At 42.4% G+C, this 20,731-nt stretch overlaps 8 protein-coding genes across 8 annotated transcripts; 4 read left to right on the top strand and 4 right to left on the bottom strand.

Annotated features, from left to right (window-relative positions):
- SS1G_13940 (predicted protein) lies at nucleotides 1-1,748 on the bottom strand (the record flags this gene model as incomplete). The annotated part of the gene is made up of 2 exons (XM_001585030.1): nucleotides 1-1,084; nucleotides 1,159-1,748. The coding sequence occupies 2 exons, from the start codon at nucleotides 1,746-1,748 to the stop codon at nucleotides 1-3; spliced, it is 1,674 nt and encodes a 557-aa protein (XP_001585080.1).
- Nucleotides 1,749-3,148: 1,400 nt separating this feature from the next.
- On the bottom strand, nucleotides 3,149-4,236 carry SS1G_13939 (hypothetical protein; the record flags this gene model as incomplete). The annotated part of the gene is made up of 3 exons (XM_001585029.1): nucleotides 3,149-3,634; nucleotides 3,716-4,003; nucleotides 4,078-4,236. 3 exons carry the CDS (start codon nucleotides 4,234-4,236, stop codon nucleotides 3,149-3,151), a joined length of 933 nt encoding a protein of 310 aa, XP_001585079.1.
- A 1,242-nt stretch (nucleotides 4,237-5,478) lies between these two features.
- Nucleotides 5,479-7,375, bottom strand: SS1G_13938 (hypothetical protein; the record flags this gene model as incomplete). Its single annotated transcript, XM_001585028.1, has 3 exons — nucleotides 5,479-5,764; nucleotides 5,815-7,048; nucleotides 7,162-7,375. The coding sequence occupies 3 exons, from the start codon at nucleotides 7,373-7,375 to the stop codon at nucleotides 5,479-5,481; spliced, it is 1,734 nt and encodes a 577-aa protein (XP_001585078.1).
- A 2,263-nt stretch (nucleotides 7,376-9,638) lies between these two features.
- On the top strand, nucleotides 9,639-11,366 carry SS1G_13937 (hypothetical protein; the record flags this gene model as incomplete). The annotated part of the gene is made up of 2 exons (XM_001585027.1): nucleotides 9,639-10,283; nucleotides 10,548-11,366. The coding sequence occupies 2 exons, from the start codon at nucleotides 9,639-9,641 to the stop codon at nucleotides 11,364-11,366; spliced, it is 1,464 nt and encodes a 487-aa protein (XP_001585077.1).
- Nucleotides 11,367-12,508: 1,142 nt separating this feature from the next.
- On the top strand, nucleotides 12,509-14,861 carry SS1G_13936 (hypothetical protein; the record flags this gene model as incomplete). Its single annotated transcript, XM_001585026.1, has 3 exons — nucleotides 12,509-13,036; nucleotides 13,093-13,352; nucleotides 13,547-14,861. The coding sequence occupies 3 exons, from the start codon at nucleotides 12,509-12,511 to the stop codon at nucleotides 14,859-14,861; spliced, it is 2,103 nt and encodes a 700-aa protein (XP_001585076.1).
- A 540-nt stretch (nucleotides 14,862-15,401) lies between these two features.
- SS1G_13935 (predicted protein) lies at nucleotides 15,402-17,402 on the top strand (the record flags this gene model as incomplete). Its single annotated transcript, XM_001585025.1, has 4 exons — nucleotides 15,402-15,457; nucleotides 15,525-15,748; nucleotides 15,835-16,287; nucleotides 16,546-17,402. 4 exons carry the CDS (start codon nucleotides 15,402-15,404, stop codon nucleotides 17,400-17,402), a joined length of 1,590 nt encoding a protein of 529 aa, XP_001585075.1.
- A 456-nt stretch (nucleotides 17,403-17,858) lies between these two features.
- SS1G_13934 (predicted protein) lies at nucleotides 17,859-18,605 on the top strand (the record flags this gene model as incomplete). The annotated part of the gene is made up of 3 exons (XM_001585024.1): nucleotides 17,859-17,864; nucleotides 18,000-18,231; nucleotides 18,337-18,605. The coding sequence occupies 3 exons, from the start codon at nucleotides 17,859-17,861 to the stop codon at nucleotides 18,603-18,605; spliced, it is 507 nt and encodes a 168-aa protein (XP_001585074.1).
- A 1,039-nt stretch (nucleotides 18,606-19,644) lies between these two features.
- SS1G_13933 (predicted protein) lies at nucleotides 19,645-20,328 on the bottom strand (the record flags this gene model as incomplete). Its single annotated transcript, XM_001585023.1, has 1 exon — nucleotides 19,645-20,328. One exon carries the CDS (start codon nucleotides 20,326-20,328, stop codon nucleotides 19,645-19,647), a length of 684 nt encoding a protein of 227 aa, XP_001585073.1.
- Between the last annotated feature and the right edge of the window lie 403 nt (nucleotides 20,329-20,731).

Here is a 20,731-nt window from a genome sequence, read left to right as displayed (position 1 = left end):
TTACCATCCCCCACAAACCAAGGCCACATCCGCGGATACGCATATGAAATTTCCCATTGAATCCAAGAATCCCTCTCTATAATATTTTCCGGGATTGCAAGGGTAGTTATTAAAGATGTGAGGGTTAGGGGGGGTAGAAGTGAGGAGTTTGTAGAGGTATTTTGGGGGAAGGGAGGTTGGGGGTTGATTTTGATCATGAGGAGATGAAGAGGGGTTGAGGGGTCGCAGGAACGTGAGTTCGATGATGGTGTTGTGGGGGGAAGTTAGGGGTTGAGTATTGTCGATTATAGGGAGGAGTTGAGAGGGTAACGGAGAAGATGATTTCTCTTTTAGAGAGGTAGATGTAAGGAGTGAAGAGGTTGTGAAGAATGTGATGTATACTGGTTGATATTCAATATCTTGAGTAATATCAACATTGAAGATCGAATCGTGATCCTTTGATTGCCCTAAAAGTTCCGTGTAGTTCAATGGCGTGGCGATGATTAGTTTATCCAGAGTTTCGATAGTAGGAGGTTCATCTTTATTTGTAGCGTTTTCCAATTCCAATAACCATGCCTCATAATCTTCCGTGACTTCCTCCCATCTAGCTTGTTTGACCTTTGCTCCAAGGCGTACGGTCGCTTTGCTATTTCTTAAAGACTTTTCCATCATCATTTGAAAGATTCCATTATTCACGGCTTTGTGAGAACCCATCTCTTCTCGTTCAAGAGCCATACTAAGTGCTAAATCACTTAATTGTTCAATTGATTGTCCGGTATGTCGTCGAACTTGTGGTGCTAATATATCTCTTATGTAGTTATTTCCAATTCCATTCTTTTTCAGTCGTTCGGTCGCAGGAATACTGAAAGATAGGTATGTATGCTGCTGTGACATTTTGGAAATTATTTCCCTAACCGAGGATATCGAAATGTGTTCGTTATTCATAGTGCGAAGGAAAGTGTTAAAGGATTTCATGGTGCCGATTGGAATCTTAGGAGCACGCCAAACGGAAGAGCCATATTTCCAAAGGAGAGAAAGATAGTGACTCCAGGGAGTAGTAGCATAAGGTCGATATGTTTCGGTGATGATATGATTTGTATCGAAACTATTAATGTTAGTTACACGAATTCGTCGTATAAGTATTCCACTTTGACATAAACGAAAGCAGAGGAAACTTACTGTCCAACCTTCCCCATTCCAACATCTTCGCTCTCAACAATCAAATCCTCTTTCTTCTCAAGATCAGTCATTCCACCGATAATATTGAATAGATCCGCATGAAATGCCCCGCTAGCTATATCTTCCACCTCAATATCCATACCATCCGTCCCATCAACCACCATTCTCCCCCCAATTCTACTCTTCTCCTCAAAAATGATAACCTCAACTTGAACATCCACATTCCCATCCTTGAATTTTCTCCCCAAAGCAGAAACCACATCTCTAACACCCTGAGCAGCAGCAATACCCGCCGGTCCAGCACCAATAATTCCAACTTTGAAATTCACGACTTGGATCTCCGGATCATCTCCATCGACAAGTATACCCCGCAAAATAACATTATAAAAGCCAATAACGAAGAAGATGAGAATTATTGCGCCGGAAATGTAGGAAAGTAGAATTTGGCCAATGTTTTTCTTTTGGTTCGTTGTATATTGGGAATCTGATAGGGAGTATTGGCGAGATCTTGGGATTAGAGGTGAGATTTCCGAGTAGCTTGGAAGACTTTCGGAAGTATATGATGGAGGTGGAGATGCAGGTTTGTTCATTTTGTTGGTTATATTTGCTTTGATATTGTTGTAGTGGTTATATCTCAAAAATAGTGGAGTCGAGATTGTAATATTGTTTTAGCTGAGTTGTGTTTGAAGCTTTAGAAGAGTAACATTTCAAAATAAGACTGGATGGAAATTCACAGATGGTGAATTGCTAGATTATTGAGCTGAAGTAAAGTAAAGTAAGGTGAGGTGAAGTGGTGTTTTGTTTGTTTGATTGATAATGCAACCGACACAACAACCTCTTATGCAGCCGCTTATATAACGTGGTACGACGATACACAAGATAGGATTAGACGCCATGCTTATGCTTCTCGTGGCACATTATCAAGGCATACATAGGTACCTAAAGGCGGCTTATCATCTTGGACGTTTAGATACAGATAATGGTCCATCTATCATGAAATCTTACATACTGATAAATATTCCACAATATTACTCGTACAGTAAATAAATATCGTAATCAACATCTAAAATCCCAACTCCAAACCCCATCAAAAAACCCATCGATATCTCAAACCCCTCAATAATAAACAACCCCTCCCTCTCCAATAACCTATTCCCACATTTCACTCCCGAGGTCCTTAAAGAATAGATTATATAATCTGATTACCCCTCCAATATGTAATCATACCATACCAACCATCTGAAGCTTAACTCTACCCCGGCCCCAAAATCCCCACGAACACTACAAACACTACCCCCAAAAGAACAAAATATAATCCAGCCACTAACAACATTATAGAAATAGAAATACATGTCGTAATTCCCATTCTCATTCTAGTTGTCGATATATCTTCTGCTCTGGGACTAGGGGGATGGTATAAACGAGGCTGGGTTGGTAAAGGGAGATTTAGGAGGGGTGTTCTTTCGGTGTAGGAGGGTGGTCGGGAGGTATAGTTAGAGGTATACGGTGGTGGGGGATCGATCATGGTTGGATTTAGGTTGGATTTAGGTTGGATTTGGGTTTGGGTTTGAGTTTGAGTTGGATGGGGTGAGGGAGGGGTAGGAGGAGGAGAAGGGAGGGATGCAGTAAGGGAAGAGCATATACAGAATGATAGAAGAGGAGAATGAGTACTATTGTTAGATTTTGATTACTATCGTCTTGGTAGGTAGTCATTACATTCATATTCGCATTGTGATTGGCTGTATATTTAAGATCTGACAGCAACTGGATGTCACGAGGAGTGGCTGATGGATTGTGGGGTATGGAACTAAAGTAGCTAAACATAGAATTTCACATGCAGGTATGGTACGCATCGATTAAGAATTTTTTCTTGATTCAAAGCATGAGAGGAGTAGTATATATTCGTATCATACTCAAAATTCAAGTACAAAGTAACAACAACTAACCGAACAAAATCCCTCCTCGCTTCCACTCGCAAACCCCTAATGAACTACTCCCTAAACTCAGCCAATTTCTTCATACCACCAACAGGGTACACCGGCATCCAAGTAGTCTGCAACAACTTCTTCTCCACAATCTCCTTCTTGTACTCCTCTAGCTCCTCCACATCCCAATTAACACCGACCATGGAGCCCCTCAAAAAATCCGCCCTCTCCTGCACCAAATAAAGGGCCAACATACCCGTCAACTCCACATGATCCAGCGCACAAGCCTTCAAAAAATCCGGCACCATCTTGGTAGCCGCGACTCCAGGCATAGTGGTAAAGACGCGGAGAGAGGGATTTTCGGAGGCGAGGAACTCGGAAAAGCGCTGGTCACACAGTTTAGAGATACTGTATGCGGAGGTGCCGCTGGAAATGGTGAGACCAGCTGTTAGAGAGCTAACGTTGATTATTGTGCCCGTGGGAGTTTTGGGCGTAGGCTGCGACGCTATGTAGTGGTGCGTCATCTGATAGAGACCTTTGAGATTGATATCCTGGGTGATGCCACAGTTAGTTTTCTCTTCTTTTAACCATCTCATTGGAATCAAATCCGGCGGCGTGTAGGAAGAACTCACGAGTATTTTCCACCATCTGCTTGGCTCCGTCTCTCCAATGAGCTGTTCAGATTCCAAAAATCCGGCATTGTTCATCAATACATCTGCATGTCTTCCAAATTCCTTTTGGACAGTTGTGTAAAGATTTTTCACATCATCTTCATTTGCAATATCGACTTTCACAGCCAGAAATTTGGTTTGAGGACTAAGTGGTTGAAGTTCCTCAATGAGGGAATTCATTGCTGGGAGTCCACGAGCTGCGAGCACGATACCCGATGCGTGGGCTTCGGCCCATACTTTTACTGCTGCCTTGTTTGGTATTAGATGATCGGATGCGGAAACGCAGATTGTATGTTGGAGTATATGGGAAAGGAAGTACTTACAGCTCCAATACCAGAACTAGCTCCTGTGATGATAATAATCTTACCAGTTTGAAGATTCGCTGGGTTTTTAGGATCGATAGCCCAGTAAGGATCTCGATGAAGAGTTTCTGTGATGTTCCAAGGCGTAGTGAACGCATCGGGATCTAATTCTTGAGCCATCTTGTTCTTTGCTATTGGTTTGTGAGAGCTAATGATTGTTCAGACTGGACGTGCGAAGCGTGTGCGAGAGCTAAAGTATTATATACAATGGATTTAATAGATAGTTCAATAGAAATTCTCAAGATGAGGATTCGCGGTAAGTTTACTTCTTTATAGCAAGCACAAGTCCAAGATCTATATAAAAAAAAGATCTACGGAAACCTCCCCCTCGGAGTATATGGATTGGCGATATTTTCCGTTCTCTATTTCCATTCTCTATCTCCATATCCTACTTCTAATCTGGATGACAGAAATGCCGAAACCTTATAAAGTATTGTGGAGAGGTTGGATCTCTGTTTCTATCATAGTCAAGACAGACTATTTTGTAATCGGCTACCCGGAACTAGTTTGTATCCGGGACAAATGAAGACCTACTATTTTGTCGTCGGTTACCCGGAACTACTCCATAGCCGGGGAGAATTTACCTGCTTTAATTTTATAATATTGAATATAAGATAAGTTTGGGCCTTTCAGCGTTACATAATTCAAAATGTAAAGCAAATTTTTGAATTTTGTATGTATTCTAGCTCGCATTGTGTAAAGGCAAAATGGTAGGGTAAATTGAAGCTATCTTGAGATCGATTGACCTCGTCGTCGCTCTTATCGTCGACTTTCATTTTTGAGATTTTGTCTTTGGTGATTAACAAGCATTCATTGATTAATCATCAAAGAGATAGAGCTTTCTAAATAGTCAATGTGCATAACGTAAGGTTTTGATGGGATAATCTATTTTTCAGGAATATTCGCTTTTCGCGACTGCTTTATAATCGGCCTATTCCAAGTAGCCGAGTATTGGAACAACAGCGAAAGTCTAATAAATTATTGTTTGAGAAATCTACACTTGATGATCTCATTCCATCAAAAATAATAGAGAAGCGCGGTGTGTACAAGAATACGCTGCAAATTATATAATCAACCGATAATCAATCTGATTGGTATACCCAGTTACTACACTTGGTCTAGCCGAAAAGACAACGTAACAAAAGGGGGAGCCGATCCATTTTAAATCCAATTATCCGAAGGTCCGAGACCGCGAGTTGTGGTTGATGAAGGATATGAATGAGAAAATGTTTATCTCAGACTTATCAAAAATAAAATATTTGATTGGTCATCTACGTTTGCACGCGCATTATCATAACTCCATGAGGCTCAGCTCAGCCCAGCCCATAACCATTGAACGCTGGATACTTTTGTGTTTCAACTCTAATCTTCCTCCTCAACATTCTCCTCAATTACATCTCCTTCACCATCATCCTCGAAACTACCAGCTGGGACTTGATACAGTCTTAAGATTGGCTTGTTTGGATCTTTGACAAGTACGTACTTGCCTTCCTCACGCTTCAAGCACATATCAACGATGGTACGAACAATACCCCAACCGTTGGATAGAGATAAGTTCATTTGCGAGGCAAAGTCTCGTGGCTTCCATCCAATGACTCCGAGAATCACATGACGATCGTTGAGCTTTGGGTTTGCACGGGAAACAAATCTATCGAGAATTAGTATAAAATGGGGACCATGAAAGAAACAAATACATACCCAAGTTTCATAACATCGGCCTTAGCGATGATACTCTGGACTGTCCATCTTGCAAGCTTGCAGCTGTTGTTCTTCATCTCAGTTGCAACAACGGCACCACGTTGACTAACCAACTTTGTCCTCCAGTCCAATGCACCTCCACTTCCTTGTGCTTTGGAGTCAAACTCGTTAAGAGCCTTGACAGTCAAGTATTGATCTTCTCCACTGATGGCGTTCTTTGAAACGGCATCAATCTCAGTTCGTACAACCAAGTGAACTGGATCTTCGTCGTTCAAAGAAAGATCGAATTTACGGTATTTGTATGCTTTGCTTGCAGGTGGGTCGGTCTCTTCCGAGGGGTTGTAGAATGGATTCTCGTGCTCCATTTCTACCTTTTGACTATCACTCTCCTTCATGACTTGGTTTGCGAAATTGTGGTTGATGTATGTAGCTTCCTCGGCCAAAGCACTTGGCTGGTTAATAGCGTCCTTGCTACCCTCCGAGGCATCCATTGGAGCATCAGCAGCATTCTCGTTAACTGTAACCATATCGAGTGTCGCGTTATCTCTTTTGTCGAGGAAGACCTTGTTGCCTTGTCGAACGATAACGATATCCCAAGGATAGACTGATCGAGGAGAACACATAAGCATGGAGAGAATGCTGTCCGTTGCGAAAATCGTAGCCTCATCCTTCTCGGCAAGTTCTTGAATGACAGGATCTGAAGAAGTAGTAACGTTGTACGAAGCGCGGTCGACCACGTTGAGCTTTCTTTCGGCAGCCTTGACAGGTTGCTTGTCGAATGCTCGATCGTAGTAGTAGAGGAAACCATAGCTATCAATATCTTCTCCATCATCTGTGTCGAGGTTAAGCTTAGCCAGACGGTTGAAATCAATCTCCTCCAACATCTTCCAGTCAGGCTTAATGTTAACAGAGGCATCGCGATTCCTTTGTGGCTTGTCGTAATCTTTCCAGCCAAACTTTCTTCCACCTCGAGCACCACCTCTTCCACCTCGGGTATCGTAGCTGCTATAACCTTGCTGTCCACCTCGTCCTCCAACTCGCTGGAATTGACCTCTGCCACCACGGGTATCAGCCCTTCCACCACGTTGTCCACGTCCTCGAGTGAAAGTTCCTCCGCGTCCAAAGCGGGTCTTGGTAGAATCACGGGTGTTGCTAACAACAGAGAAGGTAGATTCGTCCTCAGCGAGTTGGACTGCGAATAATGAGGAGGTTCCAGCGCCGTAAACTTGTTGATCTAGTTGCACAAAAATATATTAGCACAAAGAAACCAGATCAACCTAGATTTTCAACCTAAATGTCGGATAAATGACAAATAAATAGTAGATAAGTTTGAGGTATAGATCGCACCTCTGTAGTTCCGATTGTACTGTTGTCTCCCACCTCTGCCATCCCTCCCATCTTTTCCTTCAGCTGTCCAATCTGCCATGCGACCTAATTTATCGCCTTTGGAGTATGGGGCGTAAGGAACTCCATTTAATGTGGTTTCTGATGTGGTTGTTGGTCCCCATGAGTCCTCTGATGGGAGCGCAGAGATGATTTCTGAGAGTGAAATGGGCGCCATGATTGCGGCGAAAGATTGACGTTGAGATATGAAAGACAGGAAAGGTTCAAATCTACAATGATGAATTCGTCGAATATTTCGATTTGTGGAGGAAAATCTTAGCGGGGCAAAAGTTCGCGATGGTAGCCTTAATTGGCGCCTTGAAATTAAGTCCAATAATCTGGTGACCTTAACTTCTTTGAATTCACGTGATAAGGTAAGATTCTCGTTTGATATGATCAGAGCATGAGAGCATGAGCCTTTTGGTTAGGAAGAAGCATAATATAGTACTGGTTCTCTAATACTGTTATGCTATTCCAAAAGATCGTTTGTATCGCCCATATATTATCAAAATCGTGACTGCTGAACCCATCAGATTATTTTCAACGTCCACAATGAGGCTGGGCTGGCCGCTTTGTCACAAGTAAAGTGTTATTATTACTATTATACTTGTCACCAAGCCAATGATTTGGTTAGTCCTTGTAATTTTCTAGCTGGATATGAAGACAAAAAGTCTGTGACGACTTTTAACATCACAAGAGACTGCGACACATTCCTGTGTGACTTTCCTTACAATCGCCCGCAAACAGCTCAAGGTATACGCACTGGAAAGTGTGATCAGAATCAAATGCTTTCCTCGATCAATCAAAACCGAGTTAGCCTGCGCTATATGCCCACACCTTTCACCATCTAACTAGTAAAAGACCTCATCGGAGCTTCCGAAACCTCAGTCCCAAACATCTTACAATCTCCGGGTCCAGGGAATCTCCCCTAATTCTCCCTCACATTTTTCTTGAAACCGAATCCAACATCACCTTTTCAAAAGCTTTGGATGTTTTCTCATCTTCAGATACCATTCCGCGATACACATCGTAACCGATATCTCTATGGATTATGCCGTAATAAACACTGACTTTGATGGTTCAAGTCTGGTTCTTCCGGGGATGAAACATCGTGGGCAGTGCCGATAACGTAGTTTTAGGCTATGGCATTTGGAAAAGGAGCCTTGTAGGGAGGGGATGAATGGTTTCGTTGTAGGTTTTGAGTTCAGAAGGGGCGAAACCTGGTTTGTGGGTTGAAAGGCATTTAGTAGGAGCGAAGGCATGGTAATATCGATATAATGAAGGGTGAAAGGGTGTCAAAAGATAATTGGTTTTTTTGGGGCGGGGGCGCCACGATATGTGCTTGAAGTTTCGTTCAGAGTAGTGTAGTTGGTTACCTTGGATATGTTGAGAATGAGCTGCTATCGTACTGCTAGGCTAGAACTAAATGCGTTATGATGAGTGAGAGAGGCTGAGAAGCTAACGTAGATGTTCTCGTATAACTAATATGATCTCGGGAGTAGAAAGTATCTTTGCTGCTCTTCATGGCTCCATTCTTTAACTGAGAGGGAGTACAAACCACCAACAAACCACCAATAAGCAGCCAACAAACCAACTTATATCACTGCGTACATTAAATATGCAACTTGTATTGAGTGGAATCAATGGATGCGTTGCCCCCAGATTCGAAATAGTAATCATCACTTGATGCCCTTCACTTAACCAAAACTTTATTCTTTGACTTTCCAGGTTGAGTTTGATATAGCAAATCAGATTTGGGATAGTTTTCACTAGACAGTCTGTAATCCCTGCCAGGGATCGTCGAGGAGTCAATTCTTCAACAAAATCAATTAGACTGATCTTCATGTCATAACTGTAGATTGAAACTTGAACGACAAGATGAAATATCAGATTTCGGGAACAGCACTACTCTCACCAAGATATTACTTTGTGGGCACTGCTAAAACATTTCTCGCTACAAGAAACTCAGTAAAAGACGAGCAGAATTCAAAGCAGAGGATTTGGTGGAGTGAGTCCCAAAGGAGTCTTCAATGTCAATAGGAATGTGACGATTCATAGGTATCGATGACAATTTCGTTCATAGCTCCAAATATGGCAAGGTGATTTGAGGATATTTGAGGATATTTGTAAACTTTCAAGATCTAGCAAGAGCCTTCCATACACTCTATGAATCATTGATTGTTCATGGCCTGGTGATCAAGCAATAATGTTGATTGTGTTTGTTGTTTGGCGCTGATTACATAAAAATTGGTTGCGATAAATGGATAAGGTTGGAGAGTTTCAGCCTCGGGCTACAGCCCACCATAAGATCTTACCATGAAATCAACAATTTTAGACAAGATGAAATGCAAATTGGTATTTCATCTCGCTGAAAAGTCCATCACTACATTTACGCACTTACTATTAAAAAAAAATGTACAAGATTGAAAGCTACTACAATAATGGCTCACACCACAAGAGAAAACGTCGAGATCTTGGTTCACACATCAGCACCAAGTCGAGGCCAAGATGATACCCGATACAGAGCATTCGCAAGAGCTTATTTGAATTTCGAGCCTGCAACATATCTACAACTACAAGATGAGCCTCAAGCCAGCGTTGCAAATGACGAAGGGCCAGAGGTGCAGATTGAAGAGGAACTGCACCATGCGACGCAGCAATACGACGAAAATGCGTCTTATTGCCCACCAACCCAAGAACCAGAGACGAATCTAGGGGCATACCGTGAGATCGCCGACGAGGAATTATCCGATCTCATCTACTCACCTCAACTCTCCTTTCAAAGTGTTCTGGATAATCGAAATTCTCCGAGGTTTCGCACTCGAAGCAGGGCTGCAGTGAGCTTGGGAATGCAATCTGGACAGGAAATACCGGGGCAGAGTCAGGTTGGTTCGGAAGTGCACTCTGTAGAGGAAACACCTTGGCGGACTCAGTTTATAGATTCAGTTCCAGCTCAAACACAAGCATCGAGTATAGTCGAAGACTTTCTGCCTGAGAATGACAGACTCCTTGCCCAATTTTCATCGCCAACGCGGATTTTGGAGCTACATGAACAGCAAGGGGAAAGCACACAAGACTCTCCTGTAGTGAGTAGAGAGTCGCAGTTTACCGACGAGAGTAGCTTGAACCTTGAGGTTCCTCAAGCCATACCATTCATTGGTTCCCAGAGTGCTGAAACTCACACCAATCTGGGATTTGCTTCTTCTCTGTCACACAGGCACTTCCCGATAACTTCCCCTCCTCGGCGAGCGCATACAACTCGATTTAGACATATCACTCCATCTCCAGTATCAACTTTTCATACAGACGCATCTAACTCGATGAACTCTAACAATTCTAACAATATGCAGTCTTCGGGACAGGCCGCTAATACTTCAAATCGACGAACAAGTCAGAGAATGGAGAAGGAGATATTAGCGGATTTTACGAATGAAGACTTAAATTTGAGCGAATTTTCGAATAAGAGGTCGATATCTGGTATACCGGAAAGATTAGAAACATCTAGCTCGTTGCCCCAACATGCGAACAGCAAGCGACGGCGGGTCGATTTTCCGTCGTCAGTAGACAAGAGTCCCAAAAGTCCCAAGAGGGTTAAGCTGTTAATATCCGATACCACTGCTGAGGCATCTTCCAGATCTCTTCCTTTATCACAGACACGTGCTACATCTATAGCCCGCGATGCGCCGGTTATTTCAGGCACCATAGCTCCCATGTCAAGCTTGGTTTCTTCAAAGTCTTTGGCAACATGCATCATTCCTTCATTTATACCCCAAACTTCGTCCTGCGATCTCACGCCAGCTAATCTTGTTACGACTTCACTAGGACGTCTTGTTTCAATTCACCAACTACGAGCAGTTTACAAGCCTACTTTGCAGATCAGACCTTGTCGCCCTTTTGAGCGCGGATATTGGCTTGTCGATATAAAAAACCTCGACGATCATGTCAAACAAAATCTCTGGTCTTACCTTTTCAGACACATCTCCAAAGGTGATTCAGGATGGGGTGTATCGGCGGAACGTACAGATGATTGGAAGAGTGTCAGGGTTAATTGCTGGGGCGGATTGGTTAAAGAAATATACACTCTATTGTTTATTGCTAGTGAATCGAAGATGCAAGTTGGGGATGCATGTTGGAAAGACGGTGGCGGAGAGACTGTGATTTCCTGTTAGGCATCATCTCCGACCTTCGACCTTGGATATTCTAGGAGCTTGAAAACGGGATGCATTCAGCGATAGAACACCACTATGGCCGATAATCGGGATATAAGGGTCGGATTTCTTGGAAGACCACCAGGGGGCTCAGACATGTGACCATGTTTAATCGCCGCAAATCGGCAAAGTGGCCAATGATTTTAAATCCTACTAAAATCACTCCTATTTGCTATCTATCTCGAAAAGGACAGACGAAAAGCTACCAGAAATTCGCTATTTATACTCATCCTGTGCCACTAACCGTTATCATTTCCAGGTGTTGCTTTTCTGCGACTTTAGAGCAATTTTAGTCTCCAAAGAGCTAGAACTCCACCCGCATTTACACTACTGCACGTCATTGATCCACTTAGCCATTCTAGTTTCGACTTAGAGTCATGAATTTGTCGATGAAGACATGAAGATCACTACTGACACTCGGGCATTCCTTGTAACAAAACTGGGTGATGATATGACCAACCTCCAGAATACAGGGTTTGCGAGAAACATACAGCCATAATGCGGCTGATCAGTCTACGGTACCAGGCTCTCGTTGCGTTCCCGACTTTATTTTATTGCCCCTCTTGCCGATGTGCCCAGTACATTCTTTTATGTGAAAGTCTCTCGCAGATGAAATATTTCATAGTGGGTGGCTGAGCAGCCTTATGGTAGGTAGTCATTTTTTTTTGCAGAAGGTTACACATACACACATGTATGCTCAAGCTTGCACATGTCATGAAGTGAGGTAAGCCTGAGCGCTAAAAAAAAATCTAACGGCGTTGCATTGCACATCAAAACTTGACATTTGGTTAGTTTACTAGGGATATCTAACTGGGCATATCCATCTTCTTGAATGGGGGTTTTAAATCCTATTGGCTCGTACAGCTTTATCAATTAATGAGCTGCTGTAGTTAAACCAGCTAACTCTTGAAGTTCCTATAGATACATTTTAGATCATCCTCCAAGCCTCCTAGGGCATTCTAGATTATGACTGAGGACAGTCGTCATAATGACGAACTACCTAGGGGCCTAGTACATAAGTATACTGACACTGTGTTCTCAATTTAACTTGGGCCGTGCTACCTACTCTCATTTTCCACTATTGATAAACTACACTCAGCAAAATGGTCTCTAGTGATCGGGATGACCATGCGACCGCGCAACATCAAGCTGTCACTGAGCCGCCAGCAAGAGTGGAAAACGAAAGGAGAGTCCTGCCACAACCCCCAGCAAAGCTGCAAATCATTGTCGACGAAACCCAGGTTAGTATTGAAGAACTACCTGTTTCAAATCGAACTCACTATCATGACCTGTCAGATAGCTACTTCTACAGGCCCTTGGATCCCAAGTCCGAGGGCCCTCTGACTTTCACATCTGAAACCTTGATGAACAATGTCCAATGGTGGTCACATGACCCTCCAGAGGAACTCTTATTTGACATTGAAAGTATTGAGGCCTCTGGCAAATATGGTCTTCCGGAGCTCGAAACACTTCTCACCAACCCCGTAAGAGCTAGTACGTCACAAGGCCAGCTTTGTAGAGCAGAGACAACTCAGAAAAGCACGACTGCGTCAGCAGCACTTAGAGAGAGTCCAGAAGCGTCAAGTTCGTCTAATACCGCTGTAGCAGGACTATCAAGACCAAGTCTTCAAGTAAGTAGGGCAGCACATTATCCGCCCAACTTTAGTCATTTACTAATAGCGTACAGACAAGCGCAACAGAGGAAGATACTTCGAGTAATGAGCAAAATCAACAAAATCGCGTGATCAGCCAAGGATCAACGAAGACAAATATGACCTCCGATTCAGGATACATGTCTGCTGCAGAAAGGTATCGTTCAAGATCAAGCTCGAAAGACCCGCAGCAGGGATACACCAAGTTGCCCACATTTGCTAGGTTTAGGAAGTTGCTTAAAAAGAGGGAGATTAAGGACAAATCTGTAATGAAGGAGCTGAATGAGCCTTCTAAGTATGGATCTTGATATTCCAAAAAAGATTTCTGCTAACGGAGTAAATAGAAACTGTGTTTCTTGTTTGGATGATTTTCCGGAGGATAAAATGGTGAGTTTGGAATGCCACGGATATTGCAAAGAATGTTTCCAAACGCTAGTGATGTAAGCTCTCTCTGAAAATACTCATCTTTAATTAGCTAACATGTGACAGTGCTGCCATGGAGACAGAGACGATGTGGCCTGTGAAGTGCTGTCGGGAAGAGATATCACATGCAGTCATCATGAAAAATGTAAACGCAGACCTAGCACAAGAATTCCAAAGAAAAGTTTTGGAAAGAAAAGTGCCTGCCGGAGATCGAATCTATTGTATCAAACCAGGATGTGAAGCATGGATCCCTAGCAAGTGGTTTAACAAAAGTCTCAAATGCGCATCTTGTCCATCCTGCAACACAAGGGTTTGCACTGCATGCAGGGGTTCATGGCATGCGGATACGGAATGTCCCAATGATAGAAATTTGCAAGCTACTTTCAGATTGGCATACGAGCAAGGATGGAAGAGATGTTATAATTGCTATGCTTTCGTCGAACTTAACACGGGTTGTCGCCATATTCAATGCCGTTGTAGAGCTGAATGGTGTTACATTTGTCGTGCCAAATGGATGACTTGTCAATGTACAGAAATGGACCATCTCGTGAGGAGGCTTGACACAGAACAAAGACTTCTAAACGCCGCCAATCCAACTGGGCAAGTAGCAGAACGAATCAGGAGAGAGGCAGAACACGACCTAGCTGCTCGGCAGTTAAATGAAGATTTGGAACGACGACAAGCCGAAGAACTAGAAAGGGAAGCCGAGATTCGGCGTCGCCGAGAGGAAACAAGATTTGCAGAAATAGCTCTCATGTTTGGGCAAATAAGAGAAGAGCTAGAGGTGTTACATTCCTCTCAGAAATTACGTCTTGCATCTCGCTCGCAAAATGAGTACCGACTATTACAAGAACAAGAGCTACGGTTGAACGAATTACGGTTTCTCAATACACGCGAAATCAACGAATTGGATACGGAATACAAGAATGAAATGTCAAAGTACGAACTGCGTTTCCTGAATGAATACAACGAGCTTGAACGAGAGGAAGTTCGCCTTGAGAAGGAAACTTCAGAGGGGATTGAAGCATTTTGGAAAGACAAACCGAATGCTGTATACGAAATCAAAGCTGCGAAAGTTTCACATCAAGCGAACTCTATTGCAAAGTTCAGGAAATGGGACCTTTATAGGAAAACCACTTTACAGAACCTCGTCGAATACTTCGAAGCAGAGAAATCATCACTATCCAGGGCTCAAAATGCGATTATGGCCACTACCACATGGAGAATAGGAAGTGGGTGGAGAGACTGGGCGAGAAATAAAGTCGCCGAGGTCAAATGGTTTGAGGCTGTCATCGCAGAGAGAGAATCTGTGTTACGAGCTTTAGAGAATCTGCAGTATAAAATGGCTATAGAAGAATCTGAAACAGGTATAGCACCCTAGAGTTCGTTACTGTTAGCACGAAGGTGGAGGTTAGAGTTCGACATCAATCTCATCATATATTACTACCTGTGCGGGGTGATAGAATTTTGTCCTATTGTTCCGTCATACGTCGTGTTCGAAACATCTGTATCGGAGATCAACACGTGATAGTATGGATTCACAGGATGGTATGGGAGCCAATAGGGTAGTTTTGGATGGCATTTATCGAGCACCGGAGATCTGCTGCTCATAAACCATGTACAGAGTCGGAGATTAATTTCGTTTTTGTATGTATTTCTTATTATAGTTATACCATCGTCGTGGATAGATCAGACAGGGTTACAATAATTTTATCAATGAAGATCATACATCGCGAAAGAGTGGCGTCTGCAAATCTACACTTTGTATTTTTAATATGTGTCTCTGTGGGGATTGTAATATGTGTGAGTATATATGAGTTCATCCCGTTGAAAGAGAAATTACAAGCGAAACTTTCTTTTTCATCCATTCTTTTCTCTTCCCTTCCCTTCATTGGCCATACCTCACTTACCAAAAGCCAAGATGGTCCAGTCATTCTTTACATTCTTTTCTTTTCTCGTATGCGTCAACTCTGCATTGTGAGTTCTTAGTCCTCTCCTCTCTAGTACTTCAACAAAAAAGCTAATCCTCTCACTTATCATCTAGAATTCCATCCCCATTACTCAATCGCGATGACACACCCAGCTCAGTAGCTCCAGCACCATCACTTCCCTCATGTGCACTTTCCTGTATCGCATCAGCAGTTGCCTCTCAAACAACTTGTGGTGCGGCAGATTTAGCTTGTCAATGTGATCCTGATAATGCGAGTTTAATTCAAGGGGAAGCGACGAGTTGTGTTCTTGGTGCTTGTGGGATTGAGGAGGCTCTTCGTTAGTATTGTCTTTTTTTTTTTTTTTTTTTTTTTTTGGTTTTCTAGATAACTGAAGATTCATGCTGATATTTTAATGTTATACAGAGGTCCTGAATGATGCTACTGCGGAATGTTCTTCTGTTCTTGCGGCTGAAAGTGCTACTGCTAGTACGAAGCCTTCTTCAACAGTACCACCTGTAGTTCCATCCGCAGCTCTTACTTCGTCGCCTCTCGGCACGTCAGCAACCTCATCATCACTCCCCCCTACTACATCTTCTCCCCTTGACTCCGGTTCCCCATCTACAGCTCCATCTGCACTCCCATCATCAGCAGCCCCATCATCCATCCCCTCCTCAACACCAAATACATCGCCAAACACCACATTTATTATTCCAGCTTGTGCGCTTGGATGCATTCAAAACGCGATTAAGTATACCGATTGTGCATTTGCGAATTTGACATGTCAATGTGAAAAGGAGAATGTTGGGGTTATTCAGAGTGCGACTGCTAATTGTGTGGTGGAGAGTTGTGGGGATCAGGGGGATTGGATTGCTGTTGGTTAGTGTGTTTCTTTTCTTTCTTTTTGTTGTGGTTTTGTTTTTTAATGCTCTTGTTTTATTGGGAACATCACAATTTTGAAAAAGAAACTTCTTCGATCCAAATCATGGTATCTCACGATATATATGTTGGATTTCAAGGGAAGAACAGGTAATTTCATTCGTTAGAATGTAATTATCGATTCTAAAGCCAACACTTTCAAATGACGAAACTTTGGTGTGTTTCAAGGTACGAAATCAAAAAGCTAACAATGTATAGATGTCCAAAGAGGGCAAACTGATAACTGTACCTCATTATCACCTCCTTCTGGTTCAAACTCCAGTTCCAGTTCATCATCAATAACTGGCTCAGCAACGGCTAATTCACAAACACAAATAAGTCTCACAGGCAACCCATCTGCGGTATCTACAACAGTGCATCCATGTGGACCTCCTATTCCCGATTCCTCAACTACATCTACAGCCTCAAGTCTGAGTTCATCAGATCCTTCTGATCCAGGAAACTCTGCTTCTTCAACAAATCCAAGTGGAAGCTCCCCTACAGATCCTGGTGGCGATGGAGGAAATGTTCCATCATACTATTCATATCCTTCGGGACCAAGCCTGACGGATCCACTGAGTTCGCCCACTTCTAGCGGTGGAGATCCATCAGCTGCTGCTTCTAGCACACCTACTGATTCGGGATCAGCTTCTTCAACTAATACTAGTGCAGATCCATCTGGAGGTTTTACATCTACACCAACCAGTCCCAGTTCAACAACAAATAGCGGTTCTTTCCCATCGGATGGCTCATCTACTCCAACAGATCCCGGATCCACTTCTTCAACAAACGCAAGTATAGATCCATCTGGAGGTTTTATATCTACAACAACTACTCCAGGGTCATTCTCTTCAAGCAGTTCTTCAAACCCGACAGATCCACCAGGAAGTACTGATCCCTCTGGAGCAGCTTCAAGTACATACCCTGGAGACCCATCTGCTGCTTCGAGCACACCTCCTGCAGGCAATGGAAATGGTAGTTCTCCAAGTTATGGATTTGGTTATGGTGGTTATTATCCTTCTAATACGCCTACGCCTACTGGGACTGGAGATAATCCAGGTAATCCTGATTCTTAGGGGAGTGCTAGTGCTAGTGCTTCTCTGTCTTTATCCTCTTCTGCTACCGGACCGGCTTCTTCGAGTAGTCCTAGTACTTCTGGAAGTTCTGAGAGTCTGAGTACGATTGGTGGTAACCCTTCTTCACCAAGCACAAGTGGAGGTAATTCTTCATTTCCAAGTATAACTAGCAGTGATCCATCATCACCAACAACTTCAGGCGACCCAGAAAGCCCGTCAAGCGTCCCATCAGGAACCAATACATCTCAAACCACTAGCTCAAATTCTGCACCTCCTCCTCCAGGATACTACGGCTATGGTCCATCACCATCACCATCATCACCCTCATCTTCACCTTCAACAACCTTCACATCCCCCTCCACTCCCGCACTCCCATCCACATCCCCCAATTCCTCCTCCTCACCTCCCTTCCGTCTCACACTCCTCCCATCTCACTACACCCTCCTAACATACATCATGCGCGTATATTTCAACATCTCTCCCCCATCCCCTTACATCTCCTCAGGGGGGCTTACAACCACCAATCGATCTTCCGCGTGTATTTTCACCATTACATCTTCGGGCCTACTAACCTGCGAATCTTCTACCCCTTCAAAGATCCCTCATTCTTCCATTCATTATTCTTCGAATAAACTCCCCCGCGAACTGACATATTTCGGTGATCAATTTTCTAGCGTCTGGAAGACCGGTTACACGATTCTTAGCACGGAGAATAAATTAAGTGATATGGGAAGTAAAGATTTAAATGGAACTTTGGTTGTGGATACCACGAGTGAGTATCCGTATGGAAGTTTATTGCGGTTGGTTAATGGGGAGTTTTTGGGTAATGGTATGATTTTTCCTTTTTCCTTTTTTCCCCTTTTTCGTTTTTACTCTTCGGAGTTTTCTCCCTGGAGTGTTGTGAATGATAATTATACTTATAAATGGGATATAGATAATCAAGCGCGGTTTTGCGCTCAATGTCAAAGTCAAAGTCAAACGAAAAATACGTATACATATACGTCTTCCAGCGATTCGGAGGGACAAACGGGATCACAAGCAGGATCACAATCACAAACGCAGGGAGATGCATTTGAAGAGGGATCAGCAGTTCGTGTGTATATTAATGGGACGCAGAATTTACCGGTGGGCTGTGTGGAGGTGCGGCTTGTGGTTGAGTGGGTGGATAGTGAGGAGCTGGGGGAGACGTTGGGGTATTCTTAGATGGGGGTTGGGTTGGGTTGGGTTGGGTGATATTTGAGGATGGGAATGGGAGAAAGGGATGATGGGAAAATTTTAAAGTGAGTGGGGTTATATGATAGGATGGATATATACATGGACATTCATTTTAAACTACTTATTTATGTCTTTTATTTTACTTAGTCATGTTTTGTTTCCTTCGAGAGAGTTGGAGGAGAGGTAGATATAATAACATCTAAATCACAATTCGAAGTCCTAGGATCATATATAGTCTTAAATAGACTTATTAAGAAAGAAAAATGAGTTACTTTACTCTAATTAATAATACTAGTACAGTTATAAATGTATATTTTCATGATATGAATATAATTTCTGATATGTTTATGATATCTAAATTATTTGTTATAATCTTCCTGTGGGTGGATTTTATCTTCTTTTAAGATTTTGAGTAATTTGAGACTTGTAAGATCTTAGATTAAAAAACAGAAGGTCTTCTTGGAGATTGATGTTTATTCAAGAAGGGTGGATTAATTCAACTTGGGTGAGCGAAAGATGTTATATATAAGATCTTATAAGTTTAATTAAGTAGATATACCTCAAAAGCTATTTGAGAAACAGTAGATACAGACAGGATTATAAGCTTGGTCACTAATATCGAGAAATATCAGTAATTATAAATCAAATAAATGCAAAGAAAAAATGAGAAAAAATTTAAAAATCAAAATCAATTACGCCATGCACCATTTCTTTTTTATACCAAAGTTCCAGCGCTATGCTATACCATGGTGTTATTCATCTATTTCGCTATCCTCCCGGTACCCATTCCCAACTTCTTTTTGTATGTCCCGTCCAATCCGACCCATGCCATACCATCCCATCCTATACCATGCTATATCCCACCATGCCATTCGAAACCCATATACACAAGTATATACCTCAAAGTTGAAACAACCTACATGCAATCTCCACAACAACATACTTACCAACACCGCAGAGAAAAAGAAAAACAAAAACAAAAAGAAAAAGAAAAAGAAAAATATAATGTCTAATAATACTTAGGTACTCACATAAAAGAATCAAAATCTCTTTTCTTTATCCCTTTCCCCCCCTTTCCCCTCTTCCCCTTAGAAGATCTCATATTAAATTTCCCAACACGATCTTTCTTTTCCTTAGAACCACTAACAGATCTCAATCTCAATCTCAATCTCAATCTCAATCTCAATCTCAATCTCAATCTCTTCCTAACCATAACCTTTCTAATTTCCGTCATTCGTCTTATTACCCAAGAATTTTTTTCCTTAACAAAAAAAGGTTCTTGGACTGTGGTAATTATAATCATTAGAATAATTTTCGTAGATCTTTTTGGCGAGACAAAAGTTTTGATGATTTTGGTTCTTTGGGTGGTGATTAGACCTTGGGTGGTGGTTGAAGTGTTTGATACTACTGCGGCGGTTGAATTTGGGTTTCTTGTTGGGAGACGGGTAATTGGATTGTTGGTTCTTGTTCTTGTTCTTGTTGTTGGTAGTGGTAGTGGTGGGGGAGATTGTTGGAAGAGAGTGGTGATGCTTGGAAGAGTTACGGGAGGGAGGTTATTGCTATTGTTACCACCATTGCATGTTGTATTTGTCTCGGGAGCTGGAAGGGTTGAAATATTAGATGATGGATCGGAGGTGGATGAGGAAAAGTTTGAAGAAGAAAAAGATAAATTGGGTGGCTCCATGAGCTTCATATTTTCAATTTTCGCCATCTATATAAGAAACTAATCATCAATTTCCGCGCCAACGTTGTAGGTACTGTTCAACTGAACAGTAAAGTAGATTGTTTGTGATGTAAAGCTAAAGCTTAGAAGATTACAATCAGATCGTTTTGAAGAGTAGGATGATTGAGTGCGAGTGATAGTAGTAAAATTATTTTTCGGAAAGATGACTTATATGCAAGTCATTCGGAGCTTTAATTTTTTTACAACAAGCATCCAACAGGGCTTTCATAACAGGCGCTATCAAATTTTCAATCCAATTGAGGCTAGTAGCAAGAAAAGACCTGAGTTACAATCTCTACTCACAAGTAAATTGGCCTCGGGAGGAAGATACCGGTCAATGGTAACCGTCAAGGAGACCACAAGCGCGCTAGGAAGCGGTTGAAGTACATCG

The sequence above is a fragment of the Sclerotinia sclerotiorum genome, genomic scaffold (assembly GCF_000146945.2).
Source record: "Sclerotinia sclerotiorum 1980 UF-70 scaffold_28 genomic scaffold, whole genome shotgun sequence".
NCBI lineage: Eukaryota > Fungi > Ascomycota > Leotiomycetes > Helotiales > Sclerotiniaceae > Sclerotinia > Sclerotinia sclerotiorum.
The sequence above is the reverse complement of the archived record's forward strand: the minus strand, read 5'-3'. Positions and strand labels throughout refer to the sequence as shown.